Raw genomic sequence first — 24,883 nt, forward strand, 5'->3', positions numbered from 1 at the left:
ATTTCACTTTGTAAACTACTTTTTAAGGCTATCAGGTCACAAACCTGAGTATTCCAAGGATCTTAACAACTTCCTCACTTAAGTCATTCAGGAAAGTCACTGGATTGTAATCCTTCTCTCCTGCAACAAACAAGCATTACCATCTTAGTGTTCCTTTAGATTTTTACCCGGCAACTTTCAGCCAGCCAGATCCATGCATTCAGACTACAAAGAACTATTTCTGGAAAGCTACATTAGAGGGGGGGTGGGCAATCTGGCCAGGAGCAGATAGATAGCTCATACCTTTAATTCTAGCCTCATAGGAAGCTGAAATCTGAGGATCAGTTCAAAGCCAGCACAGATAGGAAAGTCCACGAAAAGCATCTCTATTAACCACCTAAAAGGCAGTAGAGATGCAAGAGAAAGAGTATCACCCACTGAGTGGGGAAGGGGGGAAGCTAAGGGAAGTGGTACAGGTATGTTCCAGGACTTTCATCCCATCTGCTCAAAAAAAACAAGGCTCAGCCCAGATTAAGCATGTATTTATTTAGTTTAGTTAAAACAAACATACATTGTTTCATTGAAACTGGTGTAAGCACTCTTTGCCAACAAACCACACTGGAATTGTCGGACCTAACAGTACAGTGGGACCTATTTACACTATATACACTCCAAGCTGACACACCCAGGACTTCCAAGGGCTTTATCACACTACATCACATTTAATTCCATTGTAGGTCACATTTAGGTAATCACTGCATTTTGAAAAATTTAGACCAGACTTTCACCCAATTTTATTGGGGGGGGGGGTGTGAATCCAATGTCCAACCAGTTTATTGCAATATGAACAAGTGTCTTAAATGTCTCATATTTGTATACAATGTTGATCCATTTTTAATATGGAATTCTCTGTACAGGGAATTTCATTGGGGGGGAAGCTTCATGTCAATTTGTCAAAATGCAGTTAACAAAATTACATGTATATATATACACACTCAAACCCAAGACCCAATCCTGACATTATATACAACCTATTTACAAATACATATAGACAAGACAATGTATGTACATAAGGTTATCATAAATATTGAAAAATAGGTTAGCTTTAATGGATTAATGCTGTTCTATAAATAACATTACAGTTACAACTGAGACACCTATGGAAGACAGTAATGCAAAATGAGGTGACTGCTTCTTAGTGGGAATTCACTGTTCAAGAAATCTCAAGGCAGACAAGACAGCTCCAGAAAAATACCTCACAGCTTGATTTTGAACCTTAGCCAAGATTAGGAGAGCCTTCTCCCATTAAGAGGATTTTGTTGTTTCCTTCCTCCTTGGTTGCTATACTCTCTTCCATACAAAAGGATGTAAACTGTAGAGAATACTCAACCCCCCCTTTTTACAGGAATTCTTTCCAAGAGTTCCAGCAGAAGTGCAAGCTCTTACAGAACTGCTGACTAGATAAAATAGAGCGCCTGCAGCCCCATCACACAGAAAGCAGAGCGGAGCTGAGGGAATCCGTCTGCTCACACAGTTGGAAGATGGTCCCTGTTATCTTCGCAGTAACAAAAATGGACCATTCATTTTCTTTTTTAACACAATGTAGCACTACAAGAAGTCTTCCAGTTCCACAAGGGTGTTCAATCACAGATGCATCTTGTCTGTCCATCGAGTCACATATAATACAAGAATGTGTAACAAAATCCATGTCTGCCTCATTTCTGGCTCTTGCCTTAAAGTCTTAATCTTGAAGGTTTTAGTTCAAGACTAACCTTAAGAGCCAGACAATCAACTGATTCCATTACTTGCTTCCCTCAACCATTTAATGGAATTATGTATATTAGGTCTTAAACATTACACCGGATGGGCAAAGTACCACATTATTGAAGAATATATTCACCAGACACCAATAACACACAGTAAACGTGCCCTGAAAGCCAAATGTCTCCACCTCTGACTGGAATTGAAATGGAAAGGTGGACATGCAGTTGGCAGAAGATGTAAGAACCAGGGTGCACTGTTTTCTCCCTAGGTCATAATTTGCTGGATGTAAACAAGTAATTCTGTGTTGTACAAAAACAAAATGACAATCCAGTACAGTGATTTTGAGGGGGGAGATGGGGTGTTGGGTACTGGGGCCTGAACTGAGAGCCTGGGTGCTCTTGAGCTTTTCAGCTCAAGGCTGATGCTCTAACACTTGTGGCTTTTTGGTGGTTAATTAAGAGGTAAGAGTCTCAGACTTTCTTGTCAGGGCTGGCTTTGAAACATGATCCTTAGATCTCAGTCTTTTGAGTAGCTAGGGTTGACTACAGGAATGAGCCACCAGCGCCAGATCAAAGTCTTATTTTTTAAAAGTTTGCTGTGTAAGCAACCCAGAATCCTCATGAAGAGAATTTGTACTATACCAAATACCGGTGTAACCAATGAATTAAGACCACTACTATGAAGACAGAACACATACATGACTAAATAGCACATTGTCAAGTAAATCACACTTCCAGTAAATGAGCATTTTGCAAAGTTGTACTGTCTAGATATTTGGCCTATTGCCATTAAATGCCCATTTTCCACTGCCAGAAGCAATGTTTTGTTTTTTTTTTTAAAAAGGGCTGGCCCAGAGATGTCAATACAATTCTGAAGACAGATGCAACTGAATAAACCCTGTTTTACCCAATTGCACTCTTATTTGGTACCTCAAAAAAATCAGTCATTTTTTTATTTCCCATAGAAATATCTTCTGTTGTGTTCATTCTCACATTTCAATCTGAATAAAACAAATCATTTGCATACAGAATGAACAGATTTCAATCTGACGTGGTGTTGCAATCAAATATCCTTTAAATGAATCTCAATGGGAAAAGAAAAAGAAGCTCCTAATTCATAATACAAGGATTTTGTTACATCGTTTTCTTTAAAAATTAGTTTGGGTAAAAAAGTATTTGGCTTATATAATGCCTACAAAAAAGGCAAATCATTTCATAATACTAATATTTGCTTTTTAAATACCAATGAAGTCACTTTATGGAATTTATTGTCAACTGTTCATGGACAGAGTTCAAAAACAGAAAGCAATTTCTTCTTAAAAGTAAAATAGTGCTTCTGAGGTCTTGAAGTATCTTTTTCTTTTTGGTACAAAAAAAAAAATACGGGTTTTTTTTTCCCCCTCTCACCTCAATGGTTATCTCAATACTTTGCTGTAAATGAACATTTGTCTCTCACATCGAATGGTTCCATTAGGCACATTCAAGTAAAATCATAAAATATCCAAGTTAAACAATGACACAGCCAAACATGTGGCTTGATAAAAGTTAGTCTGTCCATTCTCTGGAATGGAATAAAATTGTCACTTCCCTTAACCCGAGACTCGTGGTTTTGTTGTCAATATTCCTAACATACAGATTAAGTTTCTTTAAAAAAACAAAACAAAAACAATAATAATAATAAAAATATTAAAAAAAAAAAAGAAGTTCACTTATTCTGCATCCAGAAGAACCAGCGAGGAATCTGCACTTCAAAAGGAAGTGAACGGAAAACATCAGGTGAAATTTCATAGTAGTTGAGAATTTCCTCAACACTGGCATATCATCCAAAGGATGATTTTTGAGTTTCAGTGGTACCAATTAGGGGCCACCTGCAGGGGGGTTGTGTACCCAATCCAGGACAATCAGAGCCATGCTTCCGATCATCACTATCACGCCACTGATCAGGAACAGCAGAGCCTGCAAAAAGCACAGAGAAAACACATTAGCAGGCACAGGGCAGATAGATGCAAAAGACTAGAGTTCATGTCTATAGAAAAATGTTCTACTGTCCAAAGAAATGCTTCACAGAGAAGCAAGTCTGTACTTTCTATGCTGTCTGGGGAACTTGCCCTTTTCATTTGGTTGTCTCAAATATAAAGCCAGTTTTCTTGCTGAATAAGTTTTATTTCATAGAATTTAATGCTGTGTGTGTGTGTGTGTGTGTGTGTGTGTGTGTGTGTGTGTGTGTGTGTGTGTGTGTGAAATCAGTACTGGAACTTCAACTCAAAGAGTCTGCACACTGTCCCTTAGCATTCTTTGATGGTTAACTAGAGGTAAAGAATCTCCCACACTTTCCTGCCCAGGCTGGCTTCAAACAACAACCCTTAGAGATCTTAGCATGTTTTGTGGTAGTTTGCATATCATACATACTGCATGTAACCAATTCTTGTTACATTGTAAGTATACAATACTGATCTTACATTGGGGACTACCAAGTCTCTTACAATTATTCTTGTCTTTCCTATATTTCATGTTGACAGATGGGTTAGTACTTTTATTATAGTTATCTTTATCTCCAAGTTTCTTGCAATGAAGTACTTGGATGGCAAGCTATACGCTCAAACAACTTTCTGTCAAGTGTATTGTTCCTAAACTGTTTACAAGGGACTTTAACAATGAAATGGTTAACACAGATGGCCAGAAAACTTAAACCTGTTAACTTCTAGCTACTCAATCAATGAAGGCTGAGATCTGATTATCCTGATTTGAAGCCATCCCAGGCAAACAAAAGACTCTTATCTCCAATTAACCAGCAAAAAGCCAGGAAGGGGAAGTATGGCTCAAGTAGTACAGCACCAGCCTAGAGGCCCTAAGTTATAGCCCCAATACCATAACAAACCCCTGAGTATCAGATGAGAGACTTTCTGAGTAAAAGGTTTTATAGCTGAGTAAAAGCTGGTGTTATAGCTGTCTTTCGCTTACCCCAATCTTCTGTACAGTTTTCATTGGCTCCTTCTTCACCAACTTGATATAGAAGGCAGATGGGAGGATAAAAATCAGCATAGCAGCTGCCGATGCACCTGTGACAAAACAACATTTACAGTTTCTTTGAGTATGAGTACGAGTATGAATCATTTCCTTTTTTGTTAAGCATTTCACAGCTCTAGCATTTGAACCCAAACTTACCGATGAAACCAAAGATATCTCTAATATCTGGGACAAAGATGACAAGCAAGTTAGTAAATGCCAAAATGCACAAGGTGATGAGACTATGCCTCCACCAACTGAAATCTTTTGCCGCACACAACAATTGTGTCACAGAGCTCCGGATCTAGGGAGGAAAAAGAAAGGAAATAAATAACACAGTTTAAAAAAATGCAAAGATGAGGACGTAAGTTCCAGTACTGGCATGTGTACACACACACACACACACACACACACACACACACACACACACACACAGGGATGCAGGCATGTGCTATCTCTTTTGAAACAGCAGGTAATCATACTTACTGGAAAAACAACCACTGGTACTGTCAGAGTGACAGCCATCAACACAGCCAGGCGAACAATAAGAAGAAGAATATCAGTTTTCTTGACAGAGGAGTAGGTATGAAGCAATTCAGGCTCAACGTGCTCTAAGAGGGGAAAACCAGAAAAGCTGAAAGTGTACAGTTTTCTCTGGAGATGAAGTAACAAATTTAACTTACAGTAAAAACAATACTAAAATTATTTAACTACTCACAAAATGGCTATGAACTAAGAGGCTAAGAAGATTAATTTGGAATTATGGCTAATGCAATTAAACTAACACCAAAGGGAAATTTTTCTAAATACCAAGAACAGATTTAACCACATGACCTCCATCAAAAACAACAGAATCAAAATAGCTAAATCCCACGGTTTGGCTTAGTTTGTATGTATTGTGCAGTTAGAAGGTGATAAAGAGACTTGTATGATCAAGTTATCAGACAGAGACAAAGACATTACACAAACAAGTCCTCCACCTTGGACTCTAAAATTTGTTAATAAATACTACAAGAAATTCTAAATGTGACCTATGCCAAATTAGAGTGAATTTGGTCAATCGATGCCCAATTACTACTAAGCACCTGTGACTCACACATGTACTCCTAGCTAATCAGACGGCAGAGATCAGGCAGAAAAATTCATGAAACTTTTTTTTGTCGGTCATGAGGCTTGAACTCTGGGCCTGGGTGCTGTCCCTCAGCTCTTCAGTTCAAGACTACCACCCTACTCCTTGAACCACAGTCCCATGTCCTGTTTTCTAGTCATTAATTGGAGATAAGTTTCACGTTCTTCAGTGTGCAGGCTGGCTTTGAACTGCGATCCTCAGCTCTCAGCCTCCTGAGTAGCTAGGATTATGGGCGCAAGCCACTGCACCTAGCTACAATTCATGAAATTCTTATCTCCAATTAACCACCAAAAACTAGTAGAGAGGCTGTGGTTCAAGTGGTAGAGCACTAGCCTCGAATGAAAAGTCAAGCAAGAGCATGAGGTCCTGAGTTCAAGCCCTGATACAACGCTATGCATATATAAAAAAATAAGCTAAACAAGCTGCAGATTTCATTATTCTTAAAAAACTAAAAATAAACTGTTAATTTAATTAAATGATTTTTAAAAATTTACCATAAAATGTCAGGTATCCAAAGAGGGCAGCAAGCAGGTACATGAGAAACATGGCAAAAAATGAAATCTTAGACACATTCATCATTCTCCTCCGGCTTCGGCTGTATAAATCCAAAGGAAAACAAATGTATCATTCTAGCAGCAGTTATAAAACATCTGTCTAGTACATTCTCAACTAGTTTATATAAAAATAAAATACCCTTTCAGTTCCTCGTAGATGGGAAGAATAGCAGGGTGGCAGACGAAAGAAAACGTCAGAATTGGCACCGCATACACAGTCTGTAAAAAGGGAAGAATTTACTTAATCTCCTGCTGTAGTATGCTGCTTTGACTTTCTCAGCCATGCTTCACAGTATCTTAGAAACAAAGCCTAGAATTAGCTACCTTCTGCTCGCCAGCATCTATTCATCACGTGGAATCAATATCCCATCCTCCTTGAATGTCAACCTGTGAGTTTTTTCTTTTGGTGGCACTCTTAAGGCTTGAACTCAAGGTTGCCCTGAGCATTTTTCCTTTGGCTCAAAGCTACAGCTCTACCATGAAGCACTGCTTCACTTCTGGCTTTTTGGTAATGGAGGATAAGAATCTCATGGGCTTTCCTGCCTGGGCTGGTTGTGAATTGTGATCCTCAGATCTTGGCCTCCAGAGTAGCTGGGATTACAGTCATGAGCTGCTAGTGCCACTGTGACTATTTTTATTTTGATTTAAAGCCACACTTGCCTCACAGTTGTCAAAAACTAGCTAAATTGTATGTTGTTGTTGTTGTTGTTGTTAATATTCCCTTCACCTAAGAAGAAAATATAAAAAAAAAAATCTTCAGTGGGGAGTTCCCCATTTTCCTTCCCTTTATTTTTTTTTCTTGTCCTAACTCTGGGCCTGGGCACTGTCCCTGAGCTGCTTTTGCTCAAGGTTGGCACTCTACCACTTGAGCCGTAATACTACTTCGGGCTTTTTCCTTTTATGTGGTACTGAGGAATCAAACTCAGGGTTTCATGCATGCTAGGCAAACACTCTACTACCAAGCCACATTCCCATCTCCTTTCTCCTAAATCTTATAGATGGAATAGTTACCTGAGAGTTGAAGATAAAATATTGAGGTTTGCAAGTGTCAACTCCGGTGACATTGAAGCCCAAGTCAGATGCAAAAGCTGTTGGGTGTGTTAAGCTGTTGTTCATCGTTTCGTTAAGTATCAAAGCAAATTCCAGAGGACAAGGGATCTGAAATTTCTTGCAGATAACCTGAAAACATATTTCATTTGCATTTGTTCAAATGAACAGTGTGAGAAGAATTATAAAGAATCATTTTCTACAGAGATAAAGGGTACCTACCACAATTAGAAAGAACAACATACATAACAAGGAAAGGCCACTGGTATATCCCAAATATCCTGTAAGAGTGGGGGAAAAAAAACGGACATTAAATTAAATGTAATATGGGCATATGGGGTAAATAGCTTCACTTGCGCTTCAATGAATAACTGAACTCTTCAGACATGGGGCACTTCCCCAATTGTATTGAAAGGGGGGACATTGATCCAAGATATATTATATTTAGAAACTGCTTTGTGATATGTCAACTCCTTTGCAGAACTAAAGACAGTTATAAAAATACGCACAATTCAAAAAGGAATAAAATACCTAATTCTAACAAAGGTATATATTTTTTGTAACCAAAATCCTAGTATCAACCTGATTACTTACAAGGCACAGGCTATGACAAATGTCACGGAGGTAGCCTGGGCCTTGCATACTGAAAGGTGAACACTTAGGACCTTTGGGTTTCCACACGTTTCTAATAAGAGCTAAGGGACTATTGAGAGGGGGGTATCACGGAATTTGCTCTGGGCTCCAGGCTATGGCTCAAGTGGTTCAGGCTGTGAGCACATAGAGGGGAGAGGTATTACTCACCTAAATTTCTTAGCAGCGACAGAGGAAGAATAAGCACCAGCGACACCAGCAAAACCAAATAGTCCCCTTCCAGATACCACTCTCTGAAAAAAAAAAAAAAGAGAAACAAGGTTCAAACTAGCTAGACAGAGCCCACATCTTCTAGCAAGATTCATTTTCTAGCAAAACATTCAAAGAAACAAACAGTTTGACATCAAGTGCCAGTGGTTCATGTCTGTGATCCTACCTAACTCAGGAGGCTGAGATCTAAGGAACGTGGTACGAAGTGAACACGAGCAGGACAAGTCTGCCACAGGCCAAAAGTGATTTAAGTGGTCAAGTGCCAGCCTTGGGCTAAGGGACAAGTGCTAAGGACCTGAGTTCAAGCCTCAGTATTGGCAATACACAGAAAAAAAAAGAAAGAAAGAAAGAACAGTTGTTGAGACACTATAACTTTTTAACTTTGTATGCTGGATGAAAACATATTCAGGTTGAAAAATGGGGTATGATAACAGTGGGACTTTTGTTTTGTCCCACTGTTTGCTCTGGGAAGACAGCCAGCAGATTCATAACATGAAATGCTTCAGAAAGGCTAGATTTGAATGCTAGGCACAAGGCTACATTGTGAAGCCACTAAGCTTATCTTTAAAAATGTACGCCAATGGAGTTATAGCTTTAGCTTACCATTTGTAATAATATGTTCAACATAAGGCAATGTTTCAAAAGATTTTGGGGCTTTAAAACAAATCTGTTAGCAAATATACATACTCAACACTCAATAAGAAATGCCTCTGATCTAATATTAAAATGCACAGGGAAAGCCCCACGACCTCCCTCCCCCAATTAAACCAACTTCCAGCACTTATCAGGCGGTGATGCCTTCATTCTCTGACTCCAGAGATAATTCAAAACTTACACACACAAAAAAATAGCATGTCCCTCCTGAATTTTCTTTTTAAATCATTATTTTCAAGTTCAAATGAACTTGAATAAATTTCCCCAGGATTCATTTTGCTAACATGGACCAAGAAAACATCCATATCTAAAGGTGGTTAGTAGAACGGAATTCCTAAAGCCCATCAGAGGGAAGCCAATCAGTCCTCTGTGTTTACTTTAGATTGGAAAACAAAACAAAACAAAAACCCTGCTAGGCCACTAGGATGAGTCACTTTGCTAGTAAGAGTGTGGTTTCTATTCTACAGGATGGCTATATGTTTGCTAGTATTCTGCATTAGATACATATGAAGAGTTTTGGTTGTTTTTTGAGATAGGCTCTCTCTATTGGTTCCTTGAGCTTATACTATTCTATGCCACCACACCTGGCCATATTTAGTGTAAGGATAGAGCCGGGCACTGATGGCGCTGATGGTTCACAACTGTAACCCCAGGTACTCAGGAGGCTGAGATCTGAGGATCTCAGTTCCAAGCTTGCCCAGGCAGAAAAGTCCCCAAGAGACTCTTATCTCCAAGGCTTTCATCTTAAGATCTTGGGGACTTTTCTGTTTGAAGTGTGAATACAGAATGACAGAAAGTTCTAGAAAACCTGTTTTCACACACAGGCTATTTTAGTTTTCTAAGTAAAGTTCTAGAGCTACCTTCCAGGGGAATTCTTGGCTGGTAACTTCTTGAAAATGCATTACTTGTCTACCTCTGATAAAATATACATAAGCCAGTTCAGACCAGCAGCCGTTCCTTGTGAGAATCCTTACTTAGCACCTACCCATCGGACTCTCCAACGTTCATTAATGCCTTGATCACCAAAGGTAACTCAGATTTCACTATGAAGAGGTAGCTTGACATAGCTGGAGGAGAAACATAATTAGACCATTATAAGCTGCAAAATGAGGCTCTGTCACCTTAAAAAGAAAAGAAAAGAAGAAATCCTTACCTCCAATGTTCTGCATTGTGATTGATCCAGAGGCAGCTAGCTTCCCAACTATCCCAAATGCCTTATGTCCCAACTGCTCATATGATAAAGACCCTACAATACACAAGAACATGGAAATTTCATAAGAAAGCAGCTTTGTAAAAGGAGGGGAAAAAATCATGGAGAGGAATTATGGTAGAAATTTTTTTTAAAAAAAGAATCAAGAATACAACATACCTCCTTCATTGGAAGTCTTTAAAAGGAGATGTACAGAATAAAGGGAAAATATTGACACAAATGTCAAGAGAATTCTGGTGAGAAAAGGGAAAGATACAGGGTTATTATTACACACAGCCAAGGCAATTACACAAAGACAACTAGACTTTTTGTTTCAATAACATTAGATAAGGATCTTATGTCAAAATGATCCCAAGAACTAGTAGTGTTCCTTTTCCTGCTGGGTGGAATATGAACTGCATCTCTCTATGTGTCAGATGAGTCATAGTATTAAGTTGTAAGAGGATTTACTGTGTCAAAAACAGAAGTAGCTAAAGAGCTCAATGACCCAGTAAAGCCATGAGACATATTCTGGTTCTGGTACTCTAATACCTAACTACATGCCTGTCAAGTCTCCTGATATACAAATATTTTTTTTCATTTCATTCTGTGCTCTGTCTACATTTTAAACAACTGTCTGAATGTGGAAATGCATGGTAAAAAATTTGCCACTAAATTCAGTTCACAAGGCTTATTTTTGTGACAGGAAAGGTCTAGAAAACACACAGACTAAAGGATGTGGAGATGATACTATCCTTTCTAGTGTCAGATAACTAACAAACTTTATGAACAGGGCCCAGGTGGGTAAGGAATCACATGAGGTGATTCTACACTGTACCCTGTGGAGGAAAGCAAACCGCTCACTGTGTTGCAAAAATTAAGCAATGTTTAGCTGGTGCCAGTGGCTTACCATTGTAATCCTAGCTACTTAGGAGGCTGAGATCTGAGGATCAATGGTATGAAGCCAGTATAGACCGGAAGTATGATATTCTGAACTGCCAAAAAACAGGAAGTGGAGGTGTGACTCAAGTGGTAGAATGCCAGTCTTGAGCAAAACAACTAAAGGACAGTTCCCAGGTCTTGAGCTCAAGCCCTAGTACTAACACAACAAAAAAGAAAAAAAAATGGAAAAGAAAAACACAAACAGGCCCGTGCTAGATCAAGTAGGCTAGTAGCTCCAGTAGGCTGTCCCTTACTTGGGTAAGACAAGGGAAAGAAAACAAGTTCAGGGCAAGACTAAAAACACACTAGTGCCACTGAATTCCCCTTTAAAGTGATTTTGGTTTTTTTTCATTCCCACTTTCCTTTCAATTATGCAAGCAATCAGATCTGGTGGTACATGCCTGTAAGGAGTCTGAGGCAGGATTGTGAGCTTTAGGCTAGTCTCTACATTTAAGACTTTGTCTCAGGAGGCTGAGATGTAAGAATTATAATTCAAAGCCAGTCCAGGCCAAAAAGTCCCTGAGACTTTTTAATCTCCAATTAGCCAATAAAAGGTAGAAAGTAGAGTGGTGGCTCAAGTGTTAGAGCCCCAATTTCAAACAATAAACCTATGGGATGGTGTCCTGGTAATGAGTTCAAACCCTAGTGTAGCTATACAATAGGGGGGCGAATCAAAGGACGGAATAAAGAGTAATAAATAATCGAGGGAACTGGGGAAAAAAAAAAAAAACGCAACATCACAATCCTTCATGAGTTTTGTTTCTCTGTGGCCAATCTGCACAACACATAAGGTGCCAGGCAAAGGAATTTATAGCTAAACCACACAGATTATATTGCTTTAACTGAAAATAAACTCTTTTCATGTCTTACTCAAGAGACAAGACTAGGGGACAAATGGACTTCATGCCTTTTCATGGTTACTTCAACTGAAGACAGATTCTACTGAGGTGGAGTGATTTAAGATAAGCAGCCTTGTGTCTTACCTCTACATATAATGTAAATACAGATGAATAAAAAACTCACGCAATCTCGTTATCATTTAGCCATTTATTAAAATGGTTAAACACATAATAAGCTCATTAACATCAACAGTTTTGCTTTCACTGGTGACAGTTGCCATTTTTGTCTCCTTCAAATCCTCTAGTCACATTTTAAAAACTACTTCTAAGTTTTGATACCAAGAGTTAAGAAGGATTCAAATAGTCACAGAACTTGCCATTCAAGTTTCCCATTTTAAAAAAAATTGAAATTCTAGGATCCTTTTTTGTGTAAATACCTGCCCTTCACTCAATTAGACAAGCCTTATGGGAAAGCCTGCCTTCATTCCATCCAAGCCAGATTTAAAAGCCTCAGTGTGAAATTTCTCACAAAGCAGTGACTTGCAAAGGTGCTTTTTTTCCCAAAAGCAGTCTATGGAGCTCAAGAAAACAACTTGAGACTGCACCAATCAGCTAACACAACAGACACAAAGTGGACAATTGAACACTCAAGTTTTTCCTCATCTGTACCAAGAGTACATTAAGTTACAGAGTTGTGCAGAAAAACTGATTTAGTCGACAGTCCACAGGTAATGGCTATAGCATGAACGTCATTGAAAAACATGTGCTCAAAACTGTGTGTACTTTGGTGCATTTCCTACCCCACTGGAAACAGGGGTGACTGTTTTCCTATTCTCCAACTAGCCAAGAAGCCCAAAACACACTTAAAAAAATCACTCTCCTTATACCCGCAAAATTCTATCCAGCTTTTTGCTGGAAAAAAAATACGGACAGCTAATTTCTAACTAGGTTAACTAGCATGAAAACACTTCAAATCTGGCACTTATTACAATCATTTGGGAATCACAGAGCTGAAAAATAGTGTATCTGAAAAAAATTGCCCACACAAATTACTTTTCAGTTACCTAGAGAACTATGACTCATTTGTCCTAAGGCAAACATGTTCCAAACGAGGTAAATATCACCACACCTCACACATTCAAAAATTTCTTTTCCTTACGCAAGATGCCTGTAGGTCCTAGGGAAGAACTTTCCAATTTATCACTCATCTGGAGGCATTTCAAGTTATAACATTGTTTGACTTCTCTCAACCAGCAGAAAAATCTATTAAAAACTATCTAGTTATCTATTAAAACTTGTTAACGAGTACAATTTGCTTAGTAAGACTTTGGGCTTCATTTGTCAGTTGTCAAGTAATACCGGATATTCCCTAACTGGTGGCTTCCTTGACATTGTACAATATACAGCAGAATAAAGAGATTTAGCTGTGTCTCATACTTTCTTTTAAAGTTAAACAACTGTTAATTATGTAAACTTGTAAATTCAGTTTCTGGAGCCAAAGTGCTATATTTTTTAATCATATTAACTGCCCTGCACAACAGACTCACTTACACATACTTACATAAAAAGAGCAATTCCAGTATTAGCCATGGCAAAAGAAAGCCCAAGGATTCCACTGCCCACAATCGCATTGCTCAGATTAAATACTGACATTCCAAAGGAAGTAGTACCTGGATTCTATACAGAGGGAAAACGATAACCAAACATATAACAATAATTAAATGGAGAACACCAGCTTTGGGCAAGTTAGATTTGAAATCTAAAGTACAACTATGCTTTTTACTCCATAAAGCCTCAGACATACAAATGATTATCATTAACTTACAAAGTCAGATTCATACTTCTTCTTCCCCAAATTTGATTCAAGTAAAAAGTTCTGGTTTTCAGGATCGACATCAACATAATGGCTGTAAAAACAAACAACACACAATAATTCTAAGTTGCCTTTCTGAGCAGGACATAATCTTTTTTTTTTTTTTTTTTTGCTGGCACTAGGGGCTTGAACTCAAGGTGTGGGTACTGTCCTTGAGCTTCTTTTGCTCAAGGCGAGTGCTCTATCACATGAGTCACATCTCCACTTCCGGCCTTTTCAGAATAGTTCGCTGAAGATTAAGAATTTCACTGTTCTGGCTTCAAACCCAGATCCTCAGATATCAGCCTCCTGAGTAGGTAGGATAATAGGCATGAGCCATGGGGAACCCGGCTAGAAATTATCTTGATAGGCTAAAATTAACTATAAATTGCTACTTTAATGTTAAAACAGCCTCCCGCTGCCTGTCGTATGTCACAACTTCTTTACTTAACGCATGATAAATATCACCTCCCTTGGTGGGACTACACTAAACCAACAGTCACTGGGCTAACAACTGGGCCTCTTCCAAATGCCACCGTCACCCAGAACAACAGAAGCAAGGTTCTGGGTTAGCTCTCAGATATGTGTACGCCTGTTAAATTATTTTGTGCCCATACTGAGGCCTGAACTCCGGACTTCATACTCTCCCTGGGTTTTTTTGTTTTGTTTTGCTCCAGGCCATCACTGTACCACTTGAGGCACTCTGGCATTTGGAGAAAGTCTCACTGGCTTTTCCTGCGATCCTCAGATCTCAGCCTCCTGAGTAGCTAGGATAGCAGGCGTGAATCACCCGGGCCCCGCTTATTTATTCATTTATATGTGTATGTGTGGGGGTTTTGTGCCCAACTTCTCCCACCTTTTCAGAGCAGCTTGCTTGGTGGGGTAGGAGTAGTTGAAGTCACTGTTGGAGCTGTAACTGCTGCTGTCCTCATCGGGGGAAATATTGAACCTTCCCATTTGGGTTTTCTTCATGCTGAGCATGGAAGGGAATGAATCCGGGCGCAGCGAAGCTCGGCGGAGCAGGAGGAAGAGCAGCGCGGGGGGCTCCTATTGTCCTTGGCTGAATGCAGCGGGGCCCAGGAGGAGGCTCAGCCTGGGAAGGTAGAGGCGGCGCATCAGGACCGCAGCGCCCGCCCCGCGCCCGCGCCCGCGCGCCGGGCCCCGCCCCGCCGCCCGCGTCACGTGACACCCGCCGGGGCGGGCGCCGCGGCGGCTGATTCATCCCAGGCCAGGCGAGTGGAAAAGTACCAGCCGCGCGCGAGGGGCGGGGGCGCGCGCCGAAGGGCGGAAAAGTACCGACGGCGCGGGGCCGCCACCGCCGAGAACAAAGATGATCCCACCGCGGTGCGGCGCCCGCCCGCCCGCCCAGGACACTTTGCCAGGGAGGTTATGCACTTCACCCTCTCCATTGTCCCGTCCCAAGGGGTGGACGGGACGGGCACGAGGAAAGGGGGGGAGGGTTCCGCTCCTGCTGCACCCCTGCGATCCTGGTCGTGCACAGGCACGCAGGGCGCACACACACCCGGCCCTGGCACTGGGTCAGCATGCATGCACTCTCCCCCCCCCACTCCTCCACTAGCGCGGGGGCGCAGCACCCGACACCTCTGTCTGTCTCCCCTGGCTGTGCGCCCCCCCCCAGATGGAGAGGTGCCTCTACGGCAGCGAAAGCCCCCCTCCCCCCGAGCCAGTGGGGAGGACTGACACCGCTTCTCCTTTCCTCCTGGGGAAGGGGTGGGTGGGGAGGCAGAGCCCCCTCCCATCTCCCCCCGCCTCGCGCGCGGGAGCGGGTTTGTTTACACGCGCACCCCCGTGCCTCGGACACCCCCACCCGAGTCCTCCGGCGCGCGGGGCGCCGGCGCCCGCGTCGCCCCACCTCGCTCCTCCTATACCCGGAAAGAAACTGATGCAATATTGATCGCCGATTGTCAAACGTCCCCGCTGCCCCACACACGCCCGTCTTCCTCAATCGGGGGTTCCCCATTACAATGAGAAGTCAACACACCCGCCACTCCAGGACCCCCTAATTAATTTTTTATCTAATGAATGCAAATCAAGTCACAAGACTTGCCGCAGCGGAGCCGCGGAGCGGGAGGGCTCGGCTCCCCTCCCCCCTCCCCGATCCCGTCCAACCGGGAGATGCAGGCACCCGGCCCGCGCCCCGTGCCCACCCCGCGATCGGCGACCTCCCCCGTCCCCAAGCCCCAGGACGGGCGCTCCCGGAGAACGCCCGCCCGCCGGGGAGGGGTGGGAAGCGAGGCCCCCGCGCCGCCTTCCCGCCCTCCCCCTCCCGCCCGGGCTCGCCGCACCGACGCCCCCCGTTACCTCGGCGGTCTCCTCTCCCGGCTCAAAAAAATAGAAATAAAAAAATAAAAATAATAAAAACTCAAGAAAATGTCTCCGATGGGTTGGTCTCAATCAAAACAAAAGTAAATCTTAAAAATAACAATAATAACAAATTTTAAAAATCCCTCCCCTAAAATCCAACAACAGGCAAGAAAAAAAAACCTTAAAATTAAAAAAAAAAAGGTATAAATTGCCGCCCCGATCCTCCGACGTCCACCGTGTCCGGGGAACGGCGCGAGTGTGCGGGAACGCGTGGTCAGGCTGTGCCGCCGGCGGTGCGGAAGGAGCTGGCGGGGCTCCGGGGCGGCGGCGTGGCGCGATCTGGAGCCGCTGGGGGAGCGAGCGCGGATTATAGCGGCTCCCCTCCGACGCGTCAGTGGGCGGGGCGCGGCCCGGGCGCCCGGTCTTTGTGTATCAACACCACCTGGGCCCCGCCTCCTGCCCGCCCAGATTGGAGGCCCCGCCCCTAATCCCCCCCTCCGACCCCCCCCTCTCCGCGGGCGACCCGCGCTTCCCCCGGCGGCCGCCAGGAGCCGAGCGAACCGTCCCGCCGAGGCGCCCCGACCACCGGATCCTGGCTGTACCCCCGCTCCGTCTCCGGCGCCTGGCGCACCGTCTAGGAGGAGCTCCTCCGCGTGCTGGCTCACTCCTGCCCGCCACACGCGGCGGTACCTGCTTTTCGCGGGGGCCGGGGGAGGGGGGAGACAGGACACAGCCATCCGACAGCCGAGCCCTCCAAATTGTTTTATGCTGCTTGTGATTTACATCTGGAGTCGACTTAAATCCCGGGAGAACAGTCTGGCCCCCTCTATCCCCCCGACGATGGGTCCCTCTGGGTTCCAAGTTCTCCTTTTTGCATCTGGATCTGGGTTCGGCCTTCCAGATTGGCCCAGCCTGAGGTCCCGCGGGCAGCAGCCACGTGGCGGGATATAGGTTTCGGACCGACTGGAGAAGTCGATTCGAATGTGGACAAGGGAGCGGGGAGCCATGAGGAGTTGGGGTTGGGAGGAATGGGCGGGGGGGGGGGGTGACACTCATCAAGTGCCTTGTGCGCATAAACCGGCAATGATGGACTAGAAACCCCTTTGCACAACTACTTAGAAAGAAAGACCCTATTGACTAGGGAAGGTAGGCTACATTTGAGCAGCACTGAACCCTTTCGCGAGGAGGTGGAGCTAGGTTGGCGGCCCAGATCTCCTGAGCCTTCCTTGAGCTCCCCCCAACCGCTCCCCCGTCCTCCACCCCCACCCCGTCCCCCTTCATTCCACCATCCCAGCCCGGGTGGGCGGGAGTGCTTGTTTCTCGCCTGGTCCTAGCAGGCATTCATCCCGCTTGGGCCGCCGCTGCGCTGGACAGTTAGTCCGGTTCTTTCCTTCCAGGGTGGGGTGAGTTTTGCAAATCTAGGGAATTTAGCCCCCCACCCCCACTTCAGGGAGAAGTGCGCGGGGCTGGCCCGGAAAAGCCCGAGCCCTTCCTTTGCAGGAAACAAAAGACCCCCAAGGAGCCGAAACGTTAGTGAATGAAGGAATAAACAAATTGACCTACTGATCCCTTCCCTCTGGAGACGTGGAAGACCTTGGGCTGGGCATGGAGGAAAGGGTTGGGTGGAATTACAGTTTTTGCTTTCAATGTTTTCCTGAGGAAATCTGACGGCTGCCTATTTCCGTGGCACGTGAGACTTGGGGTGCCTTCAGCCTGTGCCAGTGTTCTTGATTGACAAGGGGAGGACTCGATTTCCCCTTCTATTATCACAGTTTGTGTTCCCCACCCCACACCTTCTATTCTGGTCAGACCAGTCACACTGAAACAAATCTTGCCTTCCCTCACTCTTCCCAAATGCCACCAGCACGCAAGGCTTAGTCTCGAGGCTCCAGGAAACCCTAGATCTGCCTGCAATAACCATTCCTCTTCAGATCTCTTCTTACAGAAAATGTGTACAGAACTCTTAAAAAAAAAACTATACTGTCTTGTATGGTACTCAAATTGTTCAATTTTGTAGTCTTGTATCCTTAGGGAGATGGTGACCTGTCCAAAAGCAGATTCTGAATATAACATACAATTAGGGGAAATCCTAAGTATCTCCCTTTTACATACATTGCCTACTAAGACCAATCAACTAACTCTGTCAGAATAATACTGGTGATGGGTTTAAAAAAAGATTCCTGAGAAATTCCTTTATATTAAATGCCTGCTGATAAGGGGGGGGGGTCATGGGGCTTGAACTCTAGGCCTGGGCACTGTCCCTGAGATCTTCAGCTCAAGGTTACAGGGCCTTACCACTGGAACCACAGCCCCACTTCCCGTTTTCTAGTGATTTACTGGAGATGAGTCTCACGTTCTTTAATGCCAGGGCTTGCTTTGATCTGCTATCCACAGCTCTCAGCCTCCTGAGTAGCTAGGATTATAGGTGTGAACCACTGGGCCTGGCTTAAGCCACTTTTTATATGAGATGATTCTCTGGTTATTTCTCTTTCCAGGCAGAAATGAAGGTTTGTGGTGGTGGCTAGTAGCTTGTACTACTAAACTTCTTGTCCTTAGGCCTTTTTGGTGCTTCGGATTTACAGTAAATATTTTAGAAATGTGAAATCAAGGACCGGTAATGTGTGTGTGTGTGCACACGTACATGCATGCATGTGTGTGCCTGAGTGTATTACAGGGTTATATAACTGAACTGTTCAGAATCTGAACAGTAAATAAATGATCAATTTTTTTTTGTATCATCAATTTGATTTGTCTTTTCAAGGGCTAATCTGAAGTGCATCCGCTAACAATTGATCTGCAGCTGAGGTTTGATGTACTTTGGATTTTCGCTGTAATACTTTGGTTACAATGTATGGGACACAGTTCACTCACTCAATAACTGGTAAACTATCCAACCAAATAACCGGATTATCAGAGTGCTAGGATTTGGTTTGACTTCTAATGTTCTAGAAGAGAAGCATTTTTCAAATTGTAGAAAGGGACAAGTAGTAGAGTGATGAATTCCCTCCTACCAGCTTATTTTTCTTTTCTTTCCTTTCCCTCCCTCCATTCTTCTCTTCCTTCCTTCTTTCTTGGGCTTGAACTCGGGGACTGGGTTCTTTCCGTTAGCGCGCGCTCTCTCTCTCTCTCTCTCTCTCTCTCTCTCTCTCTCTCTCTCTCTCTCTCTCTCTCCTCCCTCCCTCCCTCCCTCCCTCCCTCCCTCTCTCTCTCTCTCTCTCTCTCTGGACTTGAACTCTGGGCCTGGATGTTGTCCCTAACCTCTTCAGCTCAAGGCTAGTGTTCTACCACTTGAGCCACAGGGCCACTTCCAGTTTTCTGGTGGTGAATTGGAGATAAGAGTCTCAGACTTTCATGACCAGGCTAGCTTTGAACTGTGATCCTCAGCCTCCTGAGTATCTGGGATTATAGGAAAGCCACTGGCACCTGGCTTATTATCACTATTATAATGGAACAGGAAAAAAATACTACACATTATTCTGTAAAACTGAGTAGCTGTGGGGAAAGAAAAAACAAAAGGATTCTGAGTTGTGATGTAAAATGTCTGCTTATTGGAATGCTGGAGACCAAAGAATTCTGAAAGTGGTGTTTACTGCCTATCCTAAGACAGTCACAGTGAAATTGTTTACCCAGATAAAGAATGCATTGTTAAGGGACTTGTTAAATTGGCTTTAATGAGAGCAGATAACTATCTTTTATACCTTTGTTTACTGATTAAAATAGAGTGGTTTCTCTTTCCTGGGGCTATTTACTAGTTGTTGCTAACTGTCTGCCACTAGTTAAAAAACTGGTCTTTAGGATAGCCTTTAAAAATTTGTTTATTCAGTTCTTCAATATGCTCAAAGGATAGCTAAAGGTTAAATTTGTCTTTCTTCACTCTTCCTTTCTAATTAAATAGTGTCATTATCAAATTGGCTTCCAGGACTTTTCTTGCAACAACTCAGCCTGTGCTTCCATTCTACAGGCACCTTCCAAGACAGGTCCCAAGTTACTTTGTCTCCAAGTCTCATACCACTTTATAATCCCTTCTCACTGAATATGGATTGGACAAGATGAGGTACTTGGACTAGGCAAAATTTATGTCAGCTCACTTTACCAAAAGACTGTGGCCTCTTCCTCCTTCTTTTCCTGTCTGTCTCTGTCTCTGTCTCTGTCTGAGTTGATGTCTTTGGCAAAACCAAGAAGCACTTGCTCAATGAGCTTGAAGGATGATCTTGCCCAGAGATTCCAGGTAAAGAAATTATAATGCATATTTATTATTTTATTTGAAACCACTAAGTTTGGGCACTGTGATTCATTGATAGACAACTAATAGATTCCATGAGTTATGGTTTTGCTAAAATGTATTGTTCAGTGTTTCAATATAAACAACTTAAATTGTTCCCATGGCTTAGATTATCCTTTATGCCTCCATTTCTCCGACATTCTGAAATATCCAGACTATCTTCCCTTGGATATCCAACTTAAATACATCTTTCATCAATTTTCTTCATTTGATGTTTCCAGCTTGAAACTGGTTTCATTCTCCTTTCAGTTTAGGGCTTTGTAAATACCTTTCCTGTTCCTTGTTTTCCTTTCCTTTTTCTTTCTCTCCCTCTCTTCTTCCCTTCTCTCTCTCTCTCTCTCTCTCTCTCTCTCTCTCTCTCTCTCTCTCTCTCTCTCTCTCTCTCTCTTATTTGTTTGTTCATTCTGTGCTGGTATTGGGGCTTGAATTCAGGGGCATAGGCTCTGTCTTAGTTTTTTCCAATCAAAACTGATGCACGATCATTTAATATCTAATTGTTAGTTAACTGGAGGAAGATTCTTAGAAACATTGTACTCAGGTTAGTTTCTAACCATGATCCTCAGCTCTCCTGAGTAACTAGGATCACAGGCATGAGCCACCAGCTCCCACTTTGTAAATATATTTTCGGGACATGACTTTTTGTGTGTATATGTACTTGATTTCTGTGTACAGGTGGTACTATAGAAAGACATTAATAGGCTCAGAATGTGGCTTAGTGGTAGAGTGCTTGCTTAGCATGCGTGAAGCTCTGGGTTTGATTCTTCAGTACTACATATATAGAAAGAAGCTAGAAGTAGTGCTGTAGCCCAAGAGGTAGAGTGCTAGTCCTGAGCAAAAGAAGCTCAGGCACAATACCCAAGCCCTAGGACAGACAGAGAGAAAGAAAGAAAGATACTAGTAGCTTCTATGTGACTACAACCAATCTAGTCACTTGTAAAAAGATTTTTTTTTTTTTTTTTGCCAGTCCTGGGCTTGAGTTGACTCCCTGAGCACTGTCCTTGGACCTTCTCAAGGCTAGAGCTCTACCACTTGAGCCTCAACACCACCTCTGGCTTTTTTCTATGTATGTGGTACCGAGGAATCGAAGCTGTGTTTTCGTGCATGCTAGGCAAGCACTCAACCATTAGGCCAAACTCCCGGCCCAAAAGATTCTTTTTGAGTACGAGCATGAATTCTTCTCCATGCCCTTTTCATACTTATTACTACCTGGAAATTATGCTAAATTTGTTTTCTATTTGTCTCCCTTACTAGAATGTAATCCTCTGAGACCAGGAACTTAATTGCTTTTAATCACTATCAGTCATTCAACAAACACAGGAAATTTCTATAACCAGAAGAAGCCTAGTAGCTAATACAAAGGGTGTTTATCCTATCCCTACAGGCCAAAGAACTTCTGATTTCCTTATTCAAACAGTTCATTTTCTATCTTTTCAATTTAGAAGATTAACACCATGATGCATAAGGGAGCTCAGGAACTAAACCAGGCAATCTTTTAGAACTTAGAGCCTTGTGTTTGCTAGGCAAACATCTCTGTTACTTGAACTGGTCCTGTCCTTTAGTTTTTGGTTTGTTTTCCAGATAGGGTCTTGTGCTTTTGCCTGGACTGTCTTTGGATCCCTCTGCATCCTAAGTAGCTGGGATTACAGTTGTGCACTATTACATACCTGTCATTTTGAATTCTTTTTTTTTTTTTTTTGCTAGTCCTGGGCCTGAGCACTGTCCTTGGACTTTCTCAAGGCTAGAGCTCTACCACTTGAGCCTCAGCACCACTTCTGGCTTTTTTTTCCCCTATGTATGTGGTACCAAGGAATCGAACCCAGGACTCCGTGCATGCTAGGCAAGCACTGTACCACTAGGCCAAACTCCCAGCCCTTGAATTCTTATTTTGAGTTTTTCTTTCCTTCAGTTCATTGGCAAGACTTGAGGACTTTGCTTCAAAGATATTCAGTATCTTGACACTTCCTGCCATCTTTAATGCTATGGCTTAACTTCAGTGTCCTTGTGTGTAGACTTCTATTCTTTGTGTTCATAGTCCATTCTCCACTGAGATCTCCGAACAATGTAAGTGAATTATTTTTTTCTCCTGGAAAGGACAAATTGTTTTTCTTCCTTAAGGCTCTCCAGTAACTTCTCATGACAATCAGAAGAAAATCAGCACATGAGAAGGGGTGTCAAGATTCGAGAAATAATGTACCCATTACCTGACGAATGTAACTCCTCTATACATGATCCTGACAATAAAATAAAATAAATAAAATCAATTCAACATGGCGTTAGCTATGATCAAGTTCATCTCCCCTCCCTTCCCTCATTTTCAGTGTGTACACCACCTGATTTTCATTAGCTCACTAGCACACATTAAGTTTGTTCCTTTTCTGGGACTTTTGCACCTGTGATTCCTTTTACCTGAAATCTTGCCTATGTCTTTGTCATCTCACAAACTCGAAAGAACCTCTTTTGACTATTCCAGACAAAAATCTATACTCTCAAATACTGTTGTACTTATTTATTTTTTTTATTTGTTTACAATCTTTTCTTTCCTCTTCCCCCACCATCCCTTTCTTCAGTAGTTCTTTTATTTTCATATGTATGTACATATATGTGTATTTATGTGTATGTGTGTATAGTATGTAGGTGCATGTGTGTGTGCACATGTATACTGGGGCTTAAACTTGGGGCCTTGAGCATTATCCAGGAGCCTCTTTGCTCAAGGGTAGTGCTTTACCACTTGAGTCATAGGTTAACTTCTGACTTTTTGGTGATTAATTGGAGATAAGAATTTGAAGAATTTCCTGCTCCAGCTGACTTTGAATTGTAATCTTTTTCAGATCTCGGCCTCCTGAGTAGATAGGATTATAGGCATGAGCCACCACCAGCACTTGGCTTCTGCAGTGTTAATTTCATATTGGAAAAAACTATGGTTTTGCTTATCATTGAAACTTCAGTGCATGGCACTGATAAGTAGATGGACAGGACAAAAGTGAAGTGTTTGCTGAATTTATATGTTTAACTTTCTCCCTTAGTACTACATAACTTGCATTAGCTACAAAGACTATGATGGAAAAGTATTGTTTTGTTTCCACAGACCCAGGCTTCTGCAAATTACAAGCTTGAAAATGCATTCAAAAATAGATTTTCTAATAGCTTGTCACCAATTAAATGGCCTTTCACTATATACACAGTCTAATTCCTTTGTCCCAAGATAGTGTTACTCAGAGTTCAAGCTTGAACACCACATTATAGAAAGATAAAAAAGTTTCCCTTTTTCCTCTCCCTCTTCCTCCAAACCACACCCTTCTTTCTCATTCCCAGGAGTTTCACATTTCTTAATTTTTAAAATTGTCAAAAATTGAATATATTTTTATGTACAATATTTTGTTGCAATAGGTATACATTTGAGCTAATTAATAAATGCATTCTTCGGCAAGGACAATTAAAATCTACTCTCAGAATTAAAATGAAACAAATGCTTATTAATTATAGTCCCCATGATGTAAAATAGATATTTTGAATTTATTCCTATTTAAATAAAATTGCCTATTCTCTAACCAGCAATGACCCAATGACCTGCTGTCATTTATCATTCCATTCTCTATTTCTATGAGTTTAAGTAATTTAAATTACACCTCTCAGTGAAATCACAGAGTATTTGTCTTTCTGTGTTTATTTCAGTTAGGAAAATTGCTTCCCGTTTTTACCCAAGTTGTTGTATCCTAATATTATTCTTTATATTAGTCCCTTCACATTAATCTCTTAATGCTAATGTCATCCAGGTTCCTTAATATTAATATCTCCTAGGTCCTTTAGCAAATTCTATTCTCAATTATTTCTCCTCCTCCTCCTCCTCCTTTCCTTCTCTTTTTCCTGCTCCTCCCCCACCTCTCCCCTCTCCTTCTCTTTTTTTTTTTTTTTTTTTTTGGCCAGTCCTGGGCTTAAGCTCAGGGCCTGAGCACTGTCCTTGGATTTTTCTCAAGGCTAGAGCTCTACCACTTGAGCCTCAGCACCACTTCTGGCTTTTTCTAAGTATGTGGTACCAAGGAATCGAACCCAGGTCTTCGTGCATGCTAGGCAAGCACTCTACCACTAGGCCAAACTCCCAGCCCAATCTCCTTCTTTTGTGCCCATCTTGGGGCTTGACCTGAAGGCCTAAGTGCTGTCCCTTAGCTTTTTCCACTCAAGTCTGAAAGGAGATCTGTGGACAGACAGGAGGTTCTGAGGTTAATTCTTGGCCATGAGAGACTAAAATAGATAGATAGATAGATAGATAGATAGATAGATAGATAGATCTATATTTTTTTTTTATTCTGATTTCTCCACAATGCTAGGAATATCTCAGTCATGGTTCCAGTGTTTTGGGGGTATGTTAGGCAGGCAGGATGGCATCTTGTGGGGGTGAGAAGGCTAGGGGAAAGTGTCAGTTCTGTGAGGCTATTGTGCTATTGATGTCTGATTTTCCATACT

At 42.3% G+C, this 24,883-nt stretch overlaps 1 protein-coding gene across 2 annotated transcripts; it reads right to left on the reverse strand.

Moving 5' to 3' along the window:
- Positions 1-505: 505 nt before the first annotated feature.
- Slc38a2 (solute carrier family 38 member 2) lies at positions 506-16,477 on the reverse strand. Of its 2 annotated transcripts, XM_090324581.1 has the most exons (16): positions 16,138-16,477; positions 14,672-14,908; positions 13,789-13,870; positions 13,525-13,640; positions 10,363-10,436; positions 10,147-10,239; positions 9,979-10,060; positions 8,280-8,362; positions 7,701-7,759; positions 7,443-7,610; positions 6,571-6,650; positions 6,372-6,472; positions 5,235-5,359; positions 4,908-5,052; positions 4,704-4,801; positions 506-3,698 (listed from the first exon to the last, which is right to left on the reverse strand). In XM_090324581.1, exons 2-16 carry the CDS (start codon positions 14,794-14,796, stop codon positions 3,600-3,602), a joined length of 1,530 nt encoding a protein of 509 aa, XP_090180707.1. In that variant the 5' UTR covers positions 14,797-14,908; positions 16,138-16,477; the 3' UTR covers positions 506-3,599. The 2 variants fall into 2 exon arrangements, with proteins under 2 accessions (XP_090180707.1, XP_090180717.1); XM_090324591.1 differs by lacking the exons at positions 13,525-13,640; positions 14,672-14,908; positions 16,138-16,477 and having other exon boundaries at positions 13,789-13,865.
- Positions 16,478-24,883: the final 8,406 nt, after the last annotated feature.

This window comes from Megascapheus bottae, chromosome 2, assembly GCF_031878675.1.
Source record: "Megascapheus bottae isolate mThoBot1 chromosome 2, mThoBot2.hap1, whole genome shotgun sequence".
Classification (NCBI taxonomy): Eukaryota; Metazoa; Chordata; class Mammalia; order Rodentia; family Geomyidae; genus Megascapheus; species Megascapheus bottae.